Genomic DNA, 24,800 nt, shown 5'->3' with positions numbered 1-24,800 from the left:
TCCTTATATTGCACGACTAAACCAATCATTTAGTAAGCAAATTCTACAGCAAAATGGATTAAGGAAAAAATTTTAACTTTGTTTTTTATGTGCGAGTTGTGTGAAAATGTATGAAAGTTAATTAGGCGCGGTTTTTCCAATAGCCTGGTATGTTAGTGCGGCGCCATACGCCAGACGAGTTCCTTATAACTATTGCCATGTATAGGTTACATTTGCTTCAGTGTCCGCCTCTTGCAATAGGGACAGAAAATCAATAAGTATTTAATTAATCATGTCATGACTACGCTTATGGTAGAATTTTAATAAATTAACATATCGCCATACACTGCAGAACTTATATTGATGGTTTTCGTTGATCACGTATATAATGTAGGCGTTTGCCTACATTAAAGACTTGGTTGGCTGGGTGGCTGTTCACAAAAAGTACGATTATTATTGATATTTACTGATTATTTTGCGCTTAATATATTTGATTATCTGTCTGACGCGGTTATGCTTTCTAAGTTTTCCTTTTAATTGTGCGTAGTGTACCCATAATCTATAATTCGTGCCTCTTTAATTTAAACAATTATTATTTGAACCTTTCAACTCGTTCGTCGACCTTGCACATTTCTTCAGCATCATCACTAACTGCAGTTTCTGTGAACCTTGTTGTAATTAAAGTGTCGTGCGAATAAAAAAAATATTGGGGTTCTTTGTCAACAATTGGATGTTGCAGTCCGAAGTTAAGAAGTTGGTGTGTTAAGTTTTTTCAGCGATTGTTGTAATACTTGCCTTGAAAATCATATAAAGCCATTGTCCTTGCACTTGATCTCCGGTTGATTTTCGTCCACATCGAATTATGCGAGTGAGGTAATAAAGAGTGGAATCTGTGGGTGGGCACGTATAGTACGTGCAGTTGGCTAGTATTTGAGCTTGGTCTCTACGGCCGCGGGTCAACTGAACCATACAAGTATTAGTCTCGCTTCAAGTATTATTCCAGTAGGCCTCAGCCTTTCCGTCCAGCTTCAAATCGCTTTAGAGTTTAGGCCGTCAACATTATTACAAAAAACACTGCGTAATAAATCGCATTTTCTTGACTTAAAATAAAGTTACTTGTTAGGTGTTTTATATTATAGCTTATTTCATTTTTTGTTGGCTATATGTACCTTTTTTATTTAATTTATCGCTGGAAAAACGCGTTACGCGTTTCCCCGATAGGAACAGTGGGGAAGTATGTGTATTCCCAGGGTACTGTGAACCCCCTTAGTCCCGGCGGCGCCTATTGTGGTGGGGGAAGAAGGTGCACATAGCGCCTCTTTCTTCTCCCCAGTCTTTTCCAGCGGAGCGGGTCTGCAGCGGCATCTTCTTCCTGCTCCTGCTCCGCGGTCTCCTTCTGTGACATTACACTATCACCGAAGCAGACCATCTCCGACCAACACTCCTCGCTTCCGAATATCGCGTTGATGATGCTCGGCAATGAGAGGTCTCCTCCGAAAACCACCGCCAGGGAATACCCCTGGGGCCCCCATGCGGCACACTCGGTCAGGGTGTGGTGCACCGTGCCGAATGGCGCACCACAATCGTGGCAGGAGGGTGACACCTCCCGCCGCGCTATCTCGTGCAGGTACTCACCGAAGCAGCCGTGTAAGCACCTGCTTCAGCCTGAGCGAGAGCGTGTCTCGTTTCCTTTTGACCCAGTGACTCAAGTGGGGACGTACCGCCTCCACTGTCGTCTGGCCCGCCGTGGGTGACCTCAGGTCCTCCTCCCATCGGGCGATCAGTGCCTGTTGGGCTAGAGCCCTGATCTTTCCGACCTCCGACGACCCTGGCCGGTCACCGTACAGTCATATCGGGGCACCGTACCATCGACCTCACTACACCAGCATAGCAATCCCGGTTCTTCTACGTTGGGTAAGAGGCGGCCTAAGGCAGCGGCAGCATTGTCAAGCTTCGGGCCGAGTTGCACGAAATACTGCCCGAAGCTCCATCGCTCTTCCAGGATCAGGCTGAGGTACTTCATGTGGGCCTGCACCTCGATCACTGTCCCGTGGACGGTGATACTCGCCTCTCGTAGGGGCCTTTCTGTGGACCGTGAAAGAGGAGGGCCTTCATTTTGGATATGGAGACCCTCAAGCCCAGTGCATTTCCATTCGGTCCACGGTGAGAGTCGTCCCGACCTCGGCCAGGCGGGCCGCCTCCCGAAAGTCCCGCCCCGTCGCGATGATGTGGGTATCGTCTGCGTAACACAACACCCTCTTACCGGGTAGGATTTTTTTTTATATGCGCCGGGAGGGCATAGGTGGTACGCCTCCAAAAGTCTCAAATAGTTCGGCACCCCATGGTATCGAAGTGCCTCCCTGATCGTCTCGAATGGGAAACTTTTAAAGACATTTGTCATGTCTTACGACACCGCCAGGACCGCTTTTCCCTGGGCCACCGCTTTCGTGGTCCGACTCTTCAGGGCGTTCAGGGCATCGACCGTCGAACGGCCCGCTCTGAACCCGAACTGACCCTCTGAGAGAATTGGCTATATGTACCTTAATCAAACGTTCGATTTGATTATTCTTAAAATATTATGTATATGAACAGCTAATAATAAAATTAATGAAATTAAAATAATCAATAATCATTATTCTCAGTAAAAGCACAAACCACTCTTATATACCACTGCATTAGTAACCAATTTGATTTTGACGAGGATATTAGGAAATTACAACATAATATTGAGTAAATCCTAGGTTGACGATACGAGGGACTAACGTCTAATATACAAAAGGCGTGTTTCTCATTATGTATTTACATACATTGGTATCTATTTAGATACCAATCGTTTAATATTGAATATAATTATATATTTGTTTTGCGCGTATTCATTTTATATGCTACAGCACTTAAGCGTACCAATACACGTTGTAGTATTTTTTCAAATTATTGATTTTTTCCAAAGATTATAAAACTGCTTAACAACGGTTAATTTTAACTTTATTTCCTATTAAATTAAAGTATATAATACCAGAATTAATATTTTTATCTATCTATAACGAATTGAAAAATGTAATATAATAAGAATAATACATATTTTTTTTCATTTCGTTATAAACTAACAATAAAGAACTGAATAGAAAATAATCCCCGATAGTTAAACTAATAAAGCTCCTAATTAAATATTTCACATATAAGTTATTAAAAAAATAGATAACCTGAATTTCTAACTCTGTTATATTATTATTATAATATAAAAATAAAACCACATTATAAATCATCATTATCATTTAATGAATCTGTTATTTACAAAACATTCGGTGGACAACATTAGCAACAGCTAGGACTTGTACATGTGCAAAGCGCTGAGCCATTCTCATACAAGCATTATTATATCAAAGCCGAACCAAGTTGTTTACATATGTATCCTGCGTTATGATTTATTCAAAAACTCACATTACAAATCATCAATAAAATTAAAAAAGTTTTAATTTGTTTCTACATCATGTAAAGTTCGTTTCTGAACTGATAAAATAAAATTGTAAATTGTTTTTTTTATTAATGTAATTCATTCAAGACGTAAATGTATACATCATAAGATCGCATAAAACAATACTTTGAGCCAATACTGAAAAGAATACAAAAAAAAATCAATATATCATGATTTTGAGCTAATTACGCTAACGGCGAAGCTAGCGAAATTTGATAACAAAATTGTATCATTTTATCGTTATTCATAATAATTATATATAATAACAATTATTTATAATTGGTGTTCAGAACGAAAGACTTCAATTCAATTAAATTCAATACATTTTAATTTATTTACTAATTTATATCCATACAGTTCCATCTCTAACAATTATGTATACTTATTTATAAAACGGCTCCTTCATTACTACCACTTTCCTAAATAGTTTGTCACTCTTAAAAACATAATAACACTTTTGGTTTTTTACATAAAGCTATAACAACAGTTAACGTTACTCAATAACTTTTTGAATATTTAATACAATTTATACAATTACATGATTCATTTTAAAACTTATTTTATTAAAAATTATTACATTCCATTAATTATCTACATAATATTACAGGCTCGTTATAAAAGAAATATATATTTTTCGTTCCATTAAGCTTTTTTATCACATAATTTGTTATCCTATATAAATCTAGTGCCTAGTTGGTTTCAGTAATTCTAATTAGACTTAAAAGCTAAATTATGCAAATATATTGACACAAAAATATATTTAACAAAATATATAAATATGTATATAGGTACTGGGTATAAGAAAATGGATAACAAATAATAATAAAAAAAATTAAAATTGTATATACAAATAAATGTATGTATTATATTTATAGAAGGTTGTTTCTGATACCCAGTACAAGGTTAGGTACACAATCCACTGAGGTGTGCCTTCAATGCCTTTTTACATTTGCCTGTAACGACGACGTACGATGTATGTATTGTATTATTTGATACAACTTTTTACATATTTTATTAAGTAAACTACAATTATTAGCAAGATTTTACATAATAGTCCATCTTATAAACTGGCAGATATACACTTAAAAGATATTTAAAGTTATTTAACACTGAATCATATTTGGTATCGAATGGTTATAGAAAATTGACTGCGTTGCATTCATTCATATATTTTATATATTTATGTATGTATAACTTATAGTTATAATGCGTGTATGTACATGAATTGTTCTTAGCAATGGCACACGATAAATTGAAAAATTCCTAATTCGTAATTGAGTAAAAACTTTAGGACGAATATCGTATTATATATTATATGTTAGAATACACGCAATAAAACACTATTTATATAATATGGCAATTGATTATACCTAGTTACCATTGACAGTGCATTTAGTTTTTGAGAGTGGCCAAGAAGCTCAGTTCCAAGTTACCTCTCTCGTTAGTAAGAAAGCCAAGCTCGAAGTTCAATAACCTAAGTATGATAATTATACGTACACATATACGCGATATATTTTCAAATAAGATTAATTGTGTGAGACTATGAGACATAGAAACAAACCAAAATTATAATTTTGTATGTTGACAATTTGATAGAAAAATAATAAAACAATGTTAACATTAACTCAACTCTCACAGCTCTATCGATGAGTGTTTACGTACTCGCCGACTGTCGTGGAAGTTGGAAGGATTGGCTGTAAACATGACATATCGGTAATGGCTCTTATGTATGTATATAGTTCGTCAACACTGTAAAATTCTGAGCACAGTTCGCTAAATAAAAAACTAAAAGAAGATATTATGAGCACTGCTTCGTAAAGCCCGTTTTTAATAGATTTTAAGTCTCCATTTTGATACTACAAGAATTGCTACACTTTTAAAGTTCAAGTCGAATACTATAGTTTAAATACTAATGCGCTCGTGAGCGTGAAACGTGAGCTAGACAAGTATTTTACGACACTAGAGGAAATATCGTTAGATTAGGAAACTTTAATTTAAGTATAAATTTAATTTTCCATCTATCTATGTTTATTTACAATAGTGCAATTACGTATAATATTTACAATGTAATAAACATTTCATATTATTTCTAATTTTACGATTTTTTTTTTTTATAATCATAATATTATAATACATGTGTGCAAAAAATTACCGATTATTGTCTAATCTCAAAGAAAACGAATATATTTCGACATTTTATCTTCTAAGTACCGACTATAAGTACTTTTGTTATTGCTGCTTGAGTACGGACCGCTTATATTATCTAACATCATATAATTTTTATTGTTTTCTATATTTTTATTACGAATGGAGACTCGCAAACTATTTATACTTCTACAATAGTTATAATTGCCTACCACTTCGACCTTTCATTGAAACGTTAGTTTATGTTGCGTATTTCGTAACGAACAAACCTATGTACATCTATTCCTTTCGCGAACAAGTTATCGTATACTTTAAACCTATATATATTAAGGAATATGTGCGATGTTAATAATATAAACATTATATGGCACATTTGATTTAGATCCTGAAGGGCATGATGATATTTTTATATGTTGATATAACGAAGACATAATATTACGAGATTTTGTAACTATAAATTTAATGAAATAAAAAAACATAAAATTGCTTAATGTACTTATTTTTTATAACATCGCACAACTATTTTTAAACAAAAACAGTGTTAAAAACTTAAATGTTTTGCCTTTATAATTAATTTTTATTTGTATTGTAGCGGAAACTAACGCCTGGCATTCACAACTTTTTCAAATTATAAACACTCAAAACGTATGATGAAATTTGTAAACTCTATTTCTAACACACTCTATTTTAACATTTAGTACCTTATACCTTAATACTTTATACTCTTTATTATACACTACATTGCTATATTTTATTGTATAATAATAGCCAATTTTTATCCTCTTCCCAGAAATAATACTTTTAAGACTAAACTGAATGTTTTTTGGTGTTAAATTATATCCTAATTTTAAACTTGTTTTTTTTTGAACATTTAAACGATTAATTATTTATAAATATTTAAATTTTATCAATGGCAGTCCAAATATTAATTTATTGTAATTTAAATTAAAAGAAATTCATAAACTGTCTTAAATATGAGATCGTATTTTATTTATTTCAAGACAATTTTGCGATTTCTTAAAACTTTTTTTGCTGGTATTTTTGTTAAGTATAGCAACATAATACTATAATTCAATTAACATTCCCAGCTTGTAAACTTAAAGACTTTGATAAGATTAAAGTGCCTACTTACAATAGACATTGCACCAAAGGTTAAATGATGCTTTATCTCAGTTTGTACACCAACTTAGTATTTATTATTTATTTAAAAACTTTTTGGCAACTGTGGTGAGAGGTTTTTGTCGTGTGTGACAAAAAGTTTATCTAAGTCCAGCGTTAATTGAGCTGTTTCGACAGCGACAATTCGATAAGGATTTCAACATCTAATAGTCATACAAATTATAAATAAAGAACGTTAGTTCAGCACACGTTTCGCTTTTGCTAGCTGTTTATTACTTTAAACTTTTTATCTCATAGATTTATATAAGAAGATCCCCTTTTGCGAACGCAAAAAAAATATAACATTGGGTAAATTTTTTATTTACTCCCTCCCTCTAGTTTCAGCAATCGATCGACAGAAACGAAATCGAATTAAATTTGAGTCGAGTTAAGGCCAGTTTTCTTTTAAATATACTTAGCTAAGGTATCGGACGTACATGTACGGAAGGTTATTACAAATTTACTATAACTGACATTAATAATTATCTACGCAAACTGTATAGAGTAAAATTTTGCATAGCAGAAGAACGAATGAGGTATACCGTAAGTACGGAATTAAATAATTTTAAATGTCGGGGTAGAGTTCCATTCGATAATTGAGAGACGTAGTCGTGGAGCGAGCTCACAGCACGCTCTCGCGCTGCGGCTGCGCGGGGGCGGGGGCGGGGGCGGAGGCGGTCGCGGGCGCGGAGGCGGGCGGCTCCTCGGGCGAGGCGGCGGTGCGTGTGATGGCGGGCGGGCGCGAGGCGAGGTGCGCGCCCATGGTGATGGGCGTGTCGTCGGGGTCCTCCTCCTCGCCCTCCTCCAGGTCCTCGTCGATGGGCGTCAGCACGTCCAACGGCTGCTGGATCTCCTCGGGTTTCCTGCGAGAACGTTGCGACGATTATTGTAGTTTGAACGCATTATTGGTGGTAATTTTTGTGCAAGCCCGTCTAAACAGCAATACTTAGTATTGTTGCGTTCCAGTTTAAAGAGTGAGTGAGCCAGTGTAACTACAAGCACTCGGGACATAACATCTTCGTTCCCAAGGTTAATGGCGCATTGGCGATGTGAGGAATGATTAATATTTCTTACACCGTCAATATCTATGGGCACTGGTGACCATTTAATATCAGGTGTCCCATTTGGCCATCCACCTCTACCGGCAAACACCTCATGAGACTAGCGCATATATGCCATGTGTTGGTCGTGGCAATTTTTTGTTTGTAGTCGTATGTATGTGACTTTTCGATTAAATTTATTAAGCACACGTTTTGGAGCAAAACCACATCTCCAATACTGCGACACACTGTCACGATTGACATGTATGTCGTCCGCTAGCGGGTAGCGCGGGTGGGGTAGCGAGTGTGGTGTGCGACGGTACCTGCGGAAGGCGGGCGCCGCGAAGGAGGTTAGCGTGGCGGCAAGGAAGAAGGCGGCGGCCATATAAAAGGAGGCGTCGTAGTTGTGCGTGGCGTCGTACACGGCGCCTGCCAGCGGGGAGCCCACGATGGCCGCCGCACCGCGGAACAGGATCAGCAGCCCGAACGCGTTCGTCAGCTTGTCTAGCCCCAGAAGATCCACCAGGATGATGGACGTCAGCGAGATGTAGCCCGCTGGAAATATGGAGCCGTGTATGATAATGATCATTTATAATAACTTTTTCGTACCAAAAATAAGGTTACAGACGCGATTTGAAGTTTGAAGAATGATGACTAATTTTTAATTAATTTATATGTAATATATATGATATGTGTAAAAATTATTATAACGGCGTAGTTCATAGTTGATATATTATGTCTGCTTATAAATAATTAGTAGGTGTATAATATTATTACATTTACCATCATATAATATACTCACAAATAGCTATTCCAAATGCGATCGCGACCGCCACATATGACGCGTATGAAGAACAGAATGGTGTTACCGCAACTGAAATCTGTTAAATTTGAAAATTAAAAGAGATTCTACGTACTTTAACTGTAAAGTAAAATATGTGGATGCCAGTTTTCTTTCTATTAAATAAAAAATATCCTTGATAGATATAATCCTAGTTCAATTCCTTTTACACGAAAGAGCAATGTAAAGATTATTTTGTGGTAACTGCTGTTTGTCTTGCTGACGGTATCTGTGAATGCCAATCGAACTGTATTCAAAATAAATAGTATCTGAAACCATTTTCCTTAAGGTAAAACCGTTACGTACTTGGCCAACTTAAAATATACAAACATTATTTATTATTATAATGAAGTAGAGATTATCGATACTCACGGTAGCAATAACTAAACATATGTTGTTAAGCAGCAGCGAGTCCATCCAAGGGAAATCGGCAACCCAACCACACGCGATACGACCGATGGTGTTGGTGATACCGATAATTGACAACAGGAACGACGCCTGCGATTGCTCCACACCCTGAAGACACATATGTACCATTAGGACAATTTTAATACAAACAAAAGATATTTTTTATAGAATAGGAAGGCGGGCGCCCATAGACATTGGCACTGTAAGAAATGTTAACCATCGCTTACATCACCAATGCGCCACCAATCTTGGGAACTAAGATGTTATGCCCCTTGTGCCTGTAATTACACTGGCTCACTCACCCTTCAAACCGGAACACAACAATACCAAGTACTGCTGTTTTGCGGTAGAATGTCTGATAAGTGGGTGGTACCTACCCAGACGACCTAGAACAAAGCTCTACCACCAGTAAAATATGCAGATGGATATGCATACACCTAAATATAGTATTATTATGCTAAATATTGTGTTTTGTTTAGTTGAAAAGTGAGAACCCGTCTGCTGGTCAAAGAACTCATGCCCTGTCCTGTATGGAAAATGTTTAAAAATTATGCTACCACGTTGGTCCATTGATGATATTGATGATGGTTTGATGATAATGATGATGGATTGCTTTCACACCATGGTGTACTTTATCTCTTGGCTCATGCAGCTTTCACAAAATGGTGTACTTTATAGACGAGCACGAGGAGAAACCGAAACACTAATAAAGAGTAAATCTACCAAAACACTAATAAGTTGTGACGAGCCGGTTGGCGTGGTTGGTGGATGGTTGCCTTTCACGCCGAAGGTCGTGGGTTCGATTACAATATATACAAATATTAGCGTGTGCGCGTGTGTGTGAGTGCTCACATTGAGGTGCGCGGCGTCAACGATGTAGACGAAGGGCACGTAGAGGCCGGCCATGCCGAACACGTTGGACACGCCGATGAGCATGAAGGCGGGGTCGCGCAGCAGGCTCACGTCCAGCATGGACGACAGCGCCGACTTGAACGAGCTGGGCAGCGACAGGCACGGGCACAGGTCGTACTCTGCAACGGCAGCCGGCCTTAGTCAGATACACTTAGCGCTTGAATATCTCTCGCTGGCAGTACTCACGTTCTTGTCTGTCCAAATCGCCGGTCTGTCTACTCTGCGGTAAACTCAGAACAGAGTTCCTGTAGCCCTGTAGGGACTTTTGACTTTGATACTGCGGCAGGTTGATGACTGATCCAGAATAGAAGATGTCTTTCCGCGAGAGAGGTCGGACCATTCTAGAAGGTTCTCGTGGGGCCGCTACCGATAGCTTGGAATTGTACACTCCGCTTTCCGCATCCATCTACGAAACAAAATATCTAATATAGTGTATAATATTATATATTTATTAAATGATTTTCTTTGAATTCTATGAATAACGTACGTCGTGGCGATGACTGCTAACCGAAGTTTTAGACGTGGCTTTGATTGCTGCTAAGGACGGTTTAAATCTGAAAATGATAATTATAAAACTATTAAACGTAATTTAATAAATATTTAAAGCTTAATATTCATTATAATTAATTAAATAAAGGAATTGAAATAATGAAAACACGTTGTCTATACATATAAATAAAATTGAAGTTTGCCTGTGATTTCAAAATAACTGCCTCTTTTAAAATTAATATGGCTATTTGCGATTAAGCAAAACCAACACCATTTAAAAAAAATGCCTGTCAGTTTGTCCAGGCCAATCTTTGAAACGGCTAAAAATTACAAATTAAATAACTGAATTATTATAAGAAGTATTTTAAGGTTCCGTTTAGTCTTTATTTCATCAAAATCGTTTGAGTCTATAAAAAGTTATAAAAACATACGGATTTTTGATGTTTAGATAACACTTGAAATTTTGACAGTTGATGCATTTTATGAAGTAAGCACCGACTAAGGAAGTATTTCTCGAAATTCCACCCTTAAAGGGTTAAAATAAGGGATGAACGGTTGTACGGAAACCCATCATTTTCAAAGTTAAAGGTATGAAATTTCATATACATATTTCTGGTTAGAAATAGATATGTATTTCTGCGTTTATGAAAATCTACCTCCTAAGAGGGTAAAATCCTAATAGGGGTTGAAAGTTTGTATGGGGACTCCTTCGTGTATTACTATAAGATATATTAAGTGAAACTACAGGAATAAGCAGTAAGTTCACTCATGATTATTATTAAAAGAATAATCATCAATCTAAAATTTTAAAAGAACCCTTGATATACTTTTTTCTAAACAGAATGACATTTCATGAGTCTTACTTTAAAATCATAAACTTCCCAACAATTATTTATCCTTTACTTATACATTAAGCGCGAAGGCAACAGCTAGTATATAACTATAATACATTAACATAATGTTGTATAATATTACAGATATTAACAATAATAAAGTAAGACTGAATGAAATAACATTATCAATAAAACATGTCCAAAAGAAATAGTGTTTTATTTTCTTAATCTGGAAACAAAAAATATATAAGAAGAATATTTTCTAGAATTGACATAGCAATCAATAAAAGAAAATATCATAAAGCGCCATTTTAAAATGTTTTCACGAAAACATATAAACATTAAGCCCAACATGCATAGCCATCTTATAAAGCCTTATACCATATTATCAGTAAAAAGAGAAATCCACTGAAACACGAAACCATGTATAAGAGATAAGCGGAATTCAAGCTGAATCATTTCTAGGTCATTCTAATATTGCGGTTTCACTAAAGTACATATTTCTTCTTTGGTGTAGACGCAGCATAAGCCTTACAACATAATACAAACAAAATATTTTCAATTTCACCACTATTGTTTTTAATAGAAATTGTTCAGATGTGTTCGACACATGAACAAAATTCTACTTAAATCTTCAGTTAAGACATTTATTTTTAAGCTGGCCTAGTCGTACTTGAACTTTATCGAAGGCTGACTTCTCCTTGTTTCGGTTCTTAAATTAATATAATTAAAAAAGAAACTAAATTTAAATATCAATAATGATTAAAATAGAATAATTGGAATTTTAGATAGACTATAAAAAGCGACAAATATGTCTAAGGAGCACGCGCAGCTAAACCACGCCCCCAAAACTAAGTTTTATTCGAGGTATATAAGATATATCATATTAGAGCCACATCAGCACTGAATTAAACAAAAACACCCCTTTTAGTTCGAGCTTACTACGTTTTCCCTATTGGTGAATGCTCATGCATGCTCACCGTAACCATTCCGATCCGCAACCCACCAAGCCTTCCCTCCGCCCGCGGTCCACCGTCACCGCCCAATGTAACTAAAGTCGTACCTATCTGCGGACTTGTCGCCCTTATCTGCGGGCTTATCGCTGGCTGACCTGTCGGCGGAGCTGTGCTTGCGCTGGCGGTCGAAGAAGGGCACGGAGCCGTTCTTGGGCAGGCCAGGCGCCTGCGCGCTGAAGGCGGGCGACGACACGTTGCGCGACATGGCCGCCTGCATCTGCGCAGACGCCGAGCCGTTCTCGCCCTGGAACGTTCGCACTATTTATTTATTTATTTTAGAACATTTGGGATACATACTAAATCAATTAGACAATTATTTAGACAATAACCAGCGTTAGTTACACGCTTCGCAATTAAAAGTGCCTCATAACCAAACTGATTCTTCACAGATTAAGTCTGCGTTTTGAAGTGACATAGGAAAAGTGTCAACATTTCTTGACATTAAGTGGAGACCGCGGATCGGCCAACGCAGCGTAGGGCGCCCTCCAGCCAGGTGGACCGATGACCTTAAGAAGGTGGCGGGTACCGACTGGATGCGGAAGGCGGAGGACCGGGAGCTTTGGCGCACCTTGGGAGTGGCCTATGTTTAGCAGTAGACTACGATTGGCTATTGTTTGATTGATTAATTGATTGAAAGCATGCCTACAGAACTCAAGCAAAAACAAAGAGGTATTAAAACTAGCAACAGATACGTTTTCAATTCCGAATACGAGCAACAGTTATTTCAACGTGTCATTGAGATTATTAATACAAATAAAATTATAAAGGTTGGTATTAATTTTCAAAGGTTTCCATAAATAAATAAACCCGTAATTCAGTATTTTATTGTTACCTTCTTTTTCTCGCCATTGTCATCTGTCACCCTAGATTCAGTTATGGTGGGGAGAGTGGGTACCGTAGGTACTCCTGGCATGTTGGGGATGGTGGGTACCCTCGCCAAAGCTTCTAAGTTTAGGGACGAATGTACACCAGGGTCTATGTTTAAGGGCGCCTGAAACGGTTGAATATTAATTAAATGAGAAGCCAAGTTTATATTGATAACATATCAGAAAACAAATTATGTTATTGTTATAAATTGTATTATTTCTATACATATAAAAATAAGAAGACAGTCAGGCAAGCTCGATAGTCGATTGATTAGCACTGTAAGAAATATTATCAGTTTCTTAAATTAATGCCATAGCCATAGCATAGAAATTAAGATGTTAAGGCTTCTTGTGTTTGTAATTACAGTCTTATTGTCCCTTCAAATATATATATCCCAAATACTGCTGTTTGTCGGTAAAGTTATTGATAAGTGTGATACCTACTCTAATAGCCCTGCATATAGCCCTGACACAAGTAAATTTATGAACTTTTTATTTAATCATACCTTTAATCTTTTCTCCATAGTACCATCAGGTAATTGTACCACGAAGTATGAGCCTCCAATTGAGCCTCTTTCCATTTGCAGTCTCTTCTCTTCTGCCATCCTTTGTAATAATGGCTTTTCACCAGATGTCTGAAAGATTAAACAAATATCTATGTTATTTTTATTCATTTGTATTGTGAATAAGTAACAACGCGCAAAAAACACTATGATATAATTTAGTTTAAAAAAATATATTTTCAGTTATTTTGGCATAGATTTATGAAAATTAAGCATCTTTTCAAAGATGAATGTTGCTTTTAATTAGTTTTCCACCTTTACCTCTCGGTTCATAAAAGCCTCGTATAATTACGTGAAATCAGCCATACAAAAGCCTATTCCTGCTAAACCTCTAATTAGACCAACTGAAATTCATGCTGAATCGAATGCAGCGATGAACGAATGCTAAATTAAAGCTTCTATTTTTAGTTTATGGTTTGTCATTCCTGACACTGCAGTGAATTCAAATGAAAATTCAGACCCAGGCGAACCAAGGTTTAATGCGAATATTTTTAATGTACTTATAATTTTATATATTATAGACTTATTTTCTATTGCAGCGAACATTTTTTATTTATTTAATGAGGATGTTTTTATGTGTTTTGATTCGTGTATGCAGATTCTTATTTGCAATCAATAGACTTTGTCACCTACAACAATGAAGCATGACATCAAGATCTTGTATAACTTTCGCATCTTGGCACATATGCCAATATTCAACAATACATACAGGTCTTGTATTTAAATTTTTAATTTCACTTATAATTCACAATTAGGTAACTATGTTTTATAAATTTACTATCCATTTGTATTGATATAGAAGTTTCGGGAACAAATATGTACATATCTTATATACTCGTATACATTAAATGCTTGTTTCTGTTCGTATTACATACTTTAACGCATTGTTCTTCCGATTGAGTTGAAATTTTGTAAAGTTGTTGGCATTATTGTAAAGGTTCCTTGTTCACATTACATGGTACAGTATTGCAATATTACAGATTTTTAAAATTATTATTTTATGGATATAGCAACATTATAAAGATTAAAAAGGTCTTAGTAGACCAACGGAATTTCCACAAATTATAAAATTAATGCATTCGAAAGATACAAGAATCAATTAACTTAAAGATTAGATTAAAAAATATTAAGCAAAGAATAAAACTAAAATATATTTAAGCTATAGATGTTAATATTTGCATAATCATTAAATATACATTTTTATGCAGTTACAAGTATTTACAATATACATTTGTCAGTGTAATGTATGGGACTTGTCAAAACAAACCAAATGAGGCCAACTTTATAGAGCTACTGAAATGTTCCTATAAGACTTCTAGCTCCATTGACAAATCGTCTAGAGTCTCGGTAGTAATAAACAATAATGTTATCATTCGAATTCCTTCTTGCAACGTTTCAAATAAAAACGATAATAAGAAAAAGGTTAATATTGACTTTCTAAATTTGTTTAAATACTGATAGTGTTAGTTACATACAAGATACAAAGTAGAACTAATTTAAAGCGTGTAATAATTAACTATCTTTCTTACATATGACACGACAAGCAGACTTATAAAAACATGAGTACGAAGTCCAGTGACAAATTGCTAAGTAGAAGTGAAAAGTCAATATAATTTAAATCAATAATATATTATCAACAAAATGAAAACAAAGTGTGTATACTTTGTTTAAAGAAATAGATTTATAAGCATTATTGAATCGACATTTTACAAGACAAGTTTGGGATGTAGATTCTACCCATCAGAACTGACAAGGACTTAGCAGTTACTCGTTTTGATCAAACACCAACAATTTTATTCTATACAATTCAATTTATATGGCCTCGGCCTATGAAAACCAGCGATTACTAACTCCAAGTTTATCATCTATATTATCTCGTACAGAACGCCTTTTTTGTTCATATTTTTACATTTCGACCATGATCACTCATACAAACATGACGTCACATATTGAGTTCTCTTCATTGCTTAAGTTTATTAACATATACATTTAATTTTTGTTAATTAAGAAGCGATTCACTATGATGTTGCATTAACGATTTTAAATTGAAAGAATCTTGTCTCTATTTGAATAAATTCTAACTTGACATCGACAAGGCGCACATGACAAGTAATCCTATTTATAATCTATTAGTAATTTTAAATGTATACTTACATCCTAGCCACGTGCACAAACATATAGACTATTTTTAAAACTTACGCAAGCGTATAAGCCCGTTAGGATTATGATTATATTTTGTTTATTTCAGTTAATAAAACATCAAAAGCAGCTAATTTTGTGCATATTATGAAAATCAATATTAGTTAGTTGAAATGAATAAAAAATAATTTTAATGTGTAGATTTTATCATTAACTAATTGCATAGCAACCCAATCAATTACTATTAAGCATGCGTGTGAGTGACAACTACTCGTAAATCACAGTAGTTTGCTAGATTTGATGACGTATATGGTTACTGCTCCGCTACTTAAGGGCGTAGCAAGAAGTTAAGCAATCGTATTGAATTAGCAATACTCGAGATTATCGCTTCCAAGCTGACAAATTATCTCAATTTAATAATTATTTTGTAATTGTATGCAGTAACTGTTCTATATATATCTGTGGGTACTTACTTTTGGATATACGAGTGGTCTCATCAGAGCTCCGAATACAGCACAGTTCAAAATTAATCCAGCAAGCAGCAGATTCGCATTCTGCCACGAACCGAATTCATTCAGCAGTATAGCAGCTAAAGGAGCAAAACTAAACGTTCCAACCCCTGAACCGCACACCGCTATACCCGTAGCTAAGGAGCGACGAGTTTCAAAGTAATAGCCTACCGCTACTACAGATGGTAGGTAGATCATACCGAAACCCATACCTGAAAGAAATAAATCTTGTTATTTTAAATAAATAATTGAAACAATTAGAAGAGACAATCAGCAGAGCCATCTTTTGTTAGTATTGACTTGGTTCTATAGACTTTTGATAAACTAGTCACATTAGCAACGCAATGAACAATCCACCCCAAGCCCAAGTGCCGATATGTTTGTGTGGGTAAATATAAAAGCATTTTAATTGTTGGTTTAAATCTGTCATCAGTATGTTTCAAGTGGCAATTGTTATTCGTCAACCCGAGCGTAGTGAAACAGCGTCGTATAAGCTTCGAATTCTTTTTAAAGAGTAGGCTGTTGTCGTGCATTGGAACATTGACGGGCATTAGTTTACTTTAAGCAACTACGATATCATAGTCGATAAGTTACATAATTCCATCAAGTTAAACGTAGTAAGTTAATTTTAATTTTGAAAAAACCTTTTAGTAAATTATATTTATAAATCAGACTAAACTAAGGAACAAGTAACTCTTCGTGTTTAATAAATATTCAATTATTATTTACAAATTCATTATAATTGATGCAGACTCATAGTGACTGACGGTATTAATTGATATTTTTTAAGTTAATCCTTTATATTTAAAATGTAATTTTCTGACAGTTAAATATTTAAAGTAATACGAAAAAATACTCGTCTACTGTTATTAAACTGAAGTAAGTAAGAAGTGAATAAATAGTATCCATAGTAGTCATTTCTGCATATTGTAACTATAGATACAATGTAAGAACAAAATTAATGTTTCTAAATGTCAGATCATTGTCACCCATTGACTCGGACAATATTTGTCATCGAGCAATTTGGGCAAATGTTCCGATAAAACAAATCTATGAAGTGACATCAGTTTTACCTATGTGAATAAAATATAATAAAAACAAATATTAACCATTTTTAATATATTCGTAAGCAAGAATATTCGTAGTCATATTTGAATAATTTATTTAATGAAATATTTGTTATTCTAATTTAAACATATGCATTCGTCCAAACAGCGAATATCTGGAGTACGATAACGTATGAGTCAGTGTTTGCGGCCCACAAATCGAAACCAAACAAAGGACTCGCGAGTGTTGCCGAGGGGTCATCAGCATTAATCTAATATGCGTCACTTTCCGGGAAGCAATACGAAAACACGTACTGTGTATGAAACCTGACCTGAAAACTCAATGTACTTTGTTTCAAGGAGTTTCGCTCGTGACTTTCGATTTCCATTTGTTTTATACCGCTATAAAGTAATTTTAATAAATAAGCTCTTTTGTTTTTAACTTCAATTTTCATCAATAACAGGAAGGGTTTTTAATATGAAGAGCATATCAATCCCGAAAGACTAAACTTTCTTTATAAATTTTATTTTGACAGCTGGGCTCAGTACGCAAATAATATTCAGATAAAGATGAAACAAAGATGAGTATTTTATATCATTTATATATTTCGATGAGTATTCTTATCTATTGCTCAATATCGCTACTGGAAAGTCACAAGTGCCTTTTTTATTGGCATAATATTGATGAAAAGTATTATAATATCATTGATCTTTGAAATGACATTGATGATGAGCTCACGATCGATATCATCGAGAATTAAAGCTAATATGATTAAATCGTACTTAAACAAACATACCAAGTTGATGCTTTAGTTTCGTACACGACAAATGTGTAAATCACGAACAGTTCCATAAATTAGGATACTAAATGTTTATATCAATATAACAAGTAACAAATTCAAGTGGAATACGTTATTGCAAATATGGTTATTATATCTTTTTAAATAAAAATACAGTAAACAACTAATAAATGGTGCCCTGTCGAGACGAGAATGATTTATAAACACAAATAAGCCAATGAAAACTCTTGCTTGCCAGATATAAACCCACGATCGTCAGTTAAGATCGCTCGGCTCTTGAAAGAGATTAAGTAGTTTTATTTTATGATCCTGGTATGTTTGAAAAATAATATCACAATTTTGTTATTGACGATGTATTAAATAGTACAATGTTTTAATCCAAAAGTCGTCTACGTACGACCGGATTTAGGTCACACCACACAATTTGCGCGTCAACATCGGCACGCTATAGTTTTGTACGGACAGTTCAACATGTATACCTATTTCAAATTTCAATTTATAAAACTAAATATACGCAAACAAACTGTTATATTAAAAACTACTAGGCCTACTTATCTATGTACATTTACATACATGTAAATTTGTTTAAAACAATACATTATATATATATATATATATATATATATATATATATATATATATATATATAATGTATATATTATACAAATATACTCAGTACATTGTATGTTGGATGCCAATGTGTTATTATATATCCACTGCCTCGTTGGTCTAGTCGCTAGATTTAGAATCCCACATAACCCAGTTCCTCCCCCCCATGGAAGCTAAGTACCTTTCTGAAGGTTTCCACTGCGTGAAAAAAAAATGTGGCTAGATTTAAGGCATAATAAAAACTATTGGGTTTTTCTGTCTAGGAAAGGACGTACATCCGTTGAGCGCCTGAACTATTTCCGGTCGTGTCGGATTGCCATCCCATCGGACTATGCGAGTAAGGGAAAGAGAGTGCACCTGTGATTGCGCACACACGTGTGCACTGTAATATGTCCTGTGCAGTTGGCTAACCTCTCTTGAGATTGGCCGCCATGGCCGAAATCGGTCTGGAGGACATTCCTATTATATTTTGTAGATTTTTTTTAATTATGAATTACAAATATTTTCCGTTCACCGCAGAAATTTAAAGGCAGGATTATTGTTTTTGTTTTCATAAAAACTTCTTGTAAAGCCTCATCTACGCGATAAGCTATGTAAAATATGTGGATATTTAGATTATATCCACAAATTTTTAAGTTCACGAATACTCTTGTTCGGAATACGTATATTTATATTTTCTTTAATCTATACATATAAATTAAAATGAAGTGTCTGTCTGTGATTTCAAAATAACTGCCCTTTTTAAAGTTAATATGTTTTGCGATTTAGTAAAACGAAAACAATCATTTTTTATTTTTGTCAGTCTGTCCGTTTGTTTATCCAGACTAACCTCGGAAACGGCTAAAAATTACAAATTAGTAGTATTTCGAGGTTTCGTTTAGTCTTTATTTCATCAAAATCGGTTGAGTCTATCAAAAGTTATAAAAACATATGTGTTTTTGTTGTTATATCTATGCACATACAAAAACTTTTCCTGAATGATTTATCAACGCAGAGCGTAAACTACAGGGGTTAGAAACTTGAAATTTTGTTGATACATTTTATGATGCTACCACAACTAAGGAAGGATTTCTAGAAATTCGATCCTTAAAGGGTTAAAATAAGGGATGAACGGTTGTATGGAAACCCGTAATTTTTGAAGTTAGAAGGCACGCAATTTCATATACAAGCTTCTTGTTATCAATAAATAAATATGTGTTTTTGAAAATTTACCCCCTAGGAAGGTAAAAGTTTGTATGGGGATTCCATCATTTTTGATGTTATAAGAATTATATTTAATATTAAAGCTTCTGATTAAAAATAAATGCATACATATTTCGACGTTATTAGAAATTCAACCCCAAACGGCAGAAATGGTGTTGAAACATTAATAAAAAATGAAAAAAATATATCTGGTAAAAATTTACTATTTGTGTTTCTTGAGTGAAGAGTTGAGTTACATGTATTTTAAAGTTTTTAGAAATTCCAACCAAACGAGTGGATTTTTTTTAGTTTTTTTTAATCGTTAGAACGGTCGTATGTGGGTGCAAATAACGAAATGCAAAATACACAATGTCTTATTATCAATAAAGAATACCATCCATGAGAATATATAATTTAAATTTGAACGTATATAGTTCCTTCTTAAAGTGTACTTCCCCATGACAATCAAAAGTCCTGCCTGTCGTTGAACATGGCCGGCACTGATTTTAGTGAGAACTGTTATCACACGGACAGCTTTTGTGTTGCATGCTCCAGAGTGAGCTTTGCGAGTAATTTTGGCCCCAAAAGAAAATAACTCAAACGTCGTTTTTTATGTGAATAATATGTTTGTATATAAATCGTAATACCAGAATCACTGACTCATATTGCAATTTATATTAATTTCGGAGTCAAGAGGTCCACCACCTTTGTTGCTTATGTAAAAACCCTAGATTTAAATAAAACTGCCAACTAAAATTTTGTACATGTTTTGGGTGTAAATAAAATTTATTATTATTATTTATGTTATATTATTATTTATCTTACATCGCCAATGTCTAAGGACGGTGAAATATTAATCATTCCTTACATCGCTAAAATTGCGCCACTAATCTTGGGAACGAATATGTTATGTCCTTTGTGCCTGTAGTTACATTGGCTTACTCATTCATTCTGCAAACCGGATCGCAACCATACGAAGTATTGCTTTTTAGCTGTAGAATATCATTTATAGGGTGGTACTACACCACGGTAGTATGCGCAAGCGATCCCGTGACGCCCCTCGAAATGGCGGTGTGGGTACCGCTGGTTTTTTAGTGGGTATACCGACGCATGCTCGGCGCCGGCGAGTTTCACATACCCACCACTTCAAGTGGGGGAAATGCGCAAACGCGTTTTTCCAGCGAAAAAAAAAGGGTGGTACTACACAGAAGAGCTTCAGGAACGGGCTTAATAGTGCACAAAGCCTAACACCGTTTACAAAGAGGTGCTTCGATTATTAATTATAAATAATAATAAAGTTTTTAGTGAGTTGAATAATTTTGTTTAACCTGAATTTGATAGAATTAAAAAAAATTGGTACGCTTGCTCACTTACAGTATTAACTATATCTAAAGGCGTGGTAGATGCCGGGGTATTTAAGCAACAGAATCGTGGATCGGAATATTAGTTAGGGATTCACATTAAGTTCACTAATGATTATTAAAAGAATAATCATCAATGTCATATTCTCGCAATGAATACAAGTCATCCACAGATGTTTGGTTAAATGCATGCAATTATGCGCAAAGCATCAGTAATTTTTATTAATAATAAAGAATATAAAATTCAATTAAAACAAAAAATAGTGACAAGGACGGTTTAAAAATCAGTTAAGGATTGTTATCAGATAACAGAGTATCACCATGCTCGGCAAGGCGCCGTATCGTCTACAATAACTGGCACTAGGCCAAGTTTCTGCTATGACCTTGGAACAAACGTTTAAGGACACAAAATTGGACTAGTCAAGTTTGGGGAACTATTAATTCGTCTTCAAGGTGCCCTCTTTATTCCACTGACTACATAAATTATCTATATATCTCGTCTGTTTTAAATTAACAATCGTATTATTTGGTTTTAAAAATCAGTTGTGCAGTAGCTAAGGTCATTAGGGTTAATCGATCTAAGAATTCCAGTAAATATTTGTTCATAGTTTATACTCAGAAAACCCAAAGTACAAAATGGCATGTGAATGCATTATTAACTGACAAAGGTAAGGGTAGGATTGGAAAACCCGTTGTTTTAAACTCATCGCTAATTCCCAAAGGGCTTATGAAAAGTCATACACGTAGTGTTTATATCGCTTTGTTTGCTGGTTGGCTGGCAAGTGTCCAATTTTCACACATCGGTCTGTTGCTACCAATTTCAGCGAATTAATAACATGAACTTTTAAACAATTCAATTAACGACTCGCTTTATTATACTTAGTATAATTTCAGTCAGCATCTGTGACTACAATTGCTGGTTTTAATTTTATATTTCGTCTGTTAAGTAGAAAATATTAATAGGTTTTTTAAATGTTTGTCACAAATAGTAAATAATGTAAAATAAAATTTTACTTATATATATATATATATATATATATATATATATATATATATATATATATATATATATATATATATACTATCATGAAGTCTCAATAATTAAATTATAAACTAAGATATACGAACAGTAGAACTTTTTCAAAATAAATTTTATTACTAAATTTAGTACTCTCAAAGCACTTAAAAAAGCTTTATTTGTTTTAATAACGCAGCCAAAAGCTTTCAGAAGGACGTCTCCGGCGTGTCGTCTACATATGTGCCAATGTGCCAAGGCCGTGGCAACAGACATTTATATAAACGATCACGTTTGCTCACACAAGCCCTTCTTCTATTTCTGAACACGAGTTTAAATCGTTTATGGATTCTATGCGCAGTTTGGATTTTATATCGACGAGCGGATTCAATTGAAATTCAATTGTAACAGATAGATGGACTACTCAATTATGTATCTAAGGTTCAGTTACAATGTTACCTAAACTAGTTCATTTACGACCGTTTCTAGAAAAGACTGTGGACTTTATTCGTATATATTTTTGGTAACATTCGTCATCATTTTTAAATCTGTCTTAACGTACCTCGATATTTTATTTTATTTCTTTAAATCTCGTCATCACCTCTGCCAGAGAAATATGTATGCAAAGTAACATATGTCACTTAGCAGCCACATCCAATTTAAAATGCAACTATTAGGAATTTAAGTAGGTATCAATAGCTGCGTGGAAGAGAAACTAACATACTACTGCATTTATAATATTCGTTGGATATCAAAGTTCCATTGAATAAGTCTACTGTCTGTTTCAAGTTACTTGTACTTATTTCATACATGCCGAGACAATACCGTATTATCGTATGTTGAACGCAGTATTGACAATTTCATGAGAAACAAAAAGACGTTCAATATGAGTAGTTATACAAGAAATCTATTTAGGAAGATTATCATAATATAAGTAACTGTTTGTCCTTCCCTTGACCATATATAATAACGTTTCCATTAAGTTTAGTACTTGAATATTTTATCGTCAGTTTTATGAATACTTAATCTGTTTACATAGCCCCTAAATTATTCAAGATTAAGGACCTGCTATTATGGAAACTTTATGAAGACTTCTAATGTATTATAATTTCTTTAGCTAAATTATCTGCGTGTCGTTATCTTCTCCGCCTACATGTTTCCTTTGTTATAAAACTGTCTGAAGTTTATTATGCGTGTACATTGTCCTTTAACAGTCCTCTAACGATATTTTAAGTAAAATATATCGTTTTAGCTAGAATTTATAATTTCATAAAATACTTAATTTATATTTAAATAAAAACATTATTCTATCAATATGAATGTTGTTTAATAAATAAATTGTATACTATTTGTATACTAATTGAATAATAAACATATATTATTTACATTATTATTATTTTTTTAAAGAGCCGATCTAACACGTACACGAGAATCTTATACGAAGATCGCGGGTTAGCCCCTGACATTCAACGTACTAAATTAAGGTTTAGCAAAAAGTAACGTTACAGTCTGTTAATGCCACACTGATTCGCTAAAGGCCTCCTCTCTCTAAAGATTGGAGCTTTTTCCACCACACTGCTCCAACGCGGGGCGGATACACATGTGGTAGAATAAGGTATATAAATTATAAAATTACATAGGAGAGTAGCAACAACATTTGTAAAATTTACCTCTGTATGTTACTTCTTTGTGTGCAGTAAAGTATATTGGTTTTGTATTATATAGTAATGTACTCACACAAGCTCTAATCCAAACATTATCTTTAAGATGAGACAATTACGCGGCAGTAAGACATATAAATGTTTATTTATACTTTAAATATAGTTTAAATATTGTTCTATAAATTAATTTTTAAAATATATCTCAATACCGCATGTGTTCTTTCATTTATTTATTTTGGAATGGATTGGCAAGGAATATATTTGGGAATTGTGTCAATAAAATAATGAAAATTTATGCAAGCATTTTGTGATATTTTGTTATGGACACGGAATGATAAGAAATGAAATCGTAATCCTACTTCATTTATGTTACTTAGCTAATTGTGACGCAAGAAAATTATTGAATCGATTTGAATAACTAAGTGAATATTATTATCTTTTCCATCATAATAGATAGATAATTAATATCACCATATAAACCTGACAGTTATTACAGAGCCAAGGTGACATAGAGCTGATTGCTGCATTGCGGTCATGTACTCAAATCTACATAATTCCCTATAAAGTAACTCTTTATTTTGTATTTACTTGTAAAGTCGAATATCTAAAGAAATGAGCAAAAATCGCATCTATTGACATTTTATTTATAACAAACATTGACATACTGGTGCCTTGGCATACATTACTGGTGGTAGAGCTTTGTGCAAGCTCGTCTGTGTAGGTACCACCCACTCATCGGATATTCTACCGCAA

At 34.4% G+C, this 24,800-nt stretch overlaps 1 protein-coding gene across 2 annotated transcripts in view; it reads right to left on the bottom strand.

Moving 5' to 3' along the window:
* Positions 1-3,234: 3,234 nt before the first annotated feature.
* Positions 3,235-24,800, bottom strand: part of LOC126772318 (monocarboxylate transporter 13) — a 38,961-nt gene continuing 17,395 nt past the window's right edge. Inside the window, exons 4-14 of one of the 2 annotated variants that reach the window (XM_050492625.1) lie at positions 16,338-16,585; positions 13,669-13,797; positions 13,129-13,287; positions 12,344-12,540; positions 10,446-10,512; positions 10,145-10,364; positions 9,899-10,077; positions 9,011-9,154; positions 8,600-8,678; positions 8,121-8,352; positions 3,235-7,620 (exon numbers count right to left, since the gene is read on the bottom strand). In XM_050492625.1, coding sequence (XP_050348582.1) covers positions 7,380-7,620; positions 8,121-8,352; positions 8,600-8,678; positions 9,011-9,154; positions 9,899-10,077; positions 10,145-10,364; positions 10,446-10,512; positions 12,344-12,540; positions 13,129-13,287; positions 13,669-13,797; positions 16,338-16,585 — 1,895 coding nt within the window. In that variant the 3' untranslated portion in view covers positions 3,235-7,379. The remainder of the gene's footprint in view (positions 7,621-8,120; positions 8,353-8,599; positions 8,679-9,010; positions 9,155-9,898; positions 10,078-10,144; positions 10,365-10,445; positions 10,513-12,343; positions 12,541-13,128; positions 13,288-13,668; positions 13,798-16,337; positions 16,586-24,800) is intronic. The other variant, XM_050492626.1, reaches the window with a different exon arrangement.

The sequence above is a fragment of the Nymphalis io genome, chromosome 12 (assembly GCF_905147045.1).
Source record: "Nymphalis io chromosome 12, ilAglIoxx1.1, whole genome shotgun sequence".
Lineage (NCBI taxonomy): Eukaryota > Metazoa > Arthropoda > Insecta > Lepidoptera > Nymphalidae > Nymphalis > Nymphalis io.
Note: the sequence above shows the minus strand (reverse complement) of the source record. Positions and strands in the feature narration are given on the sequence as shown.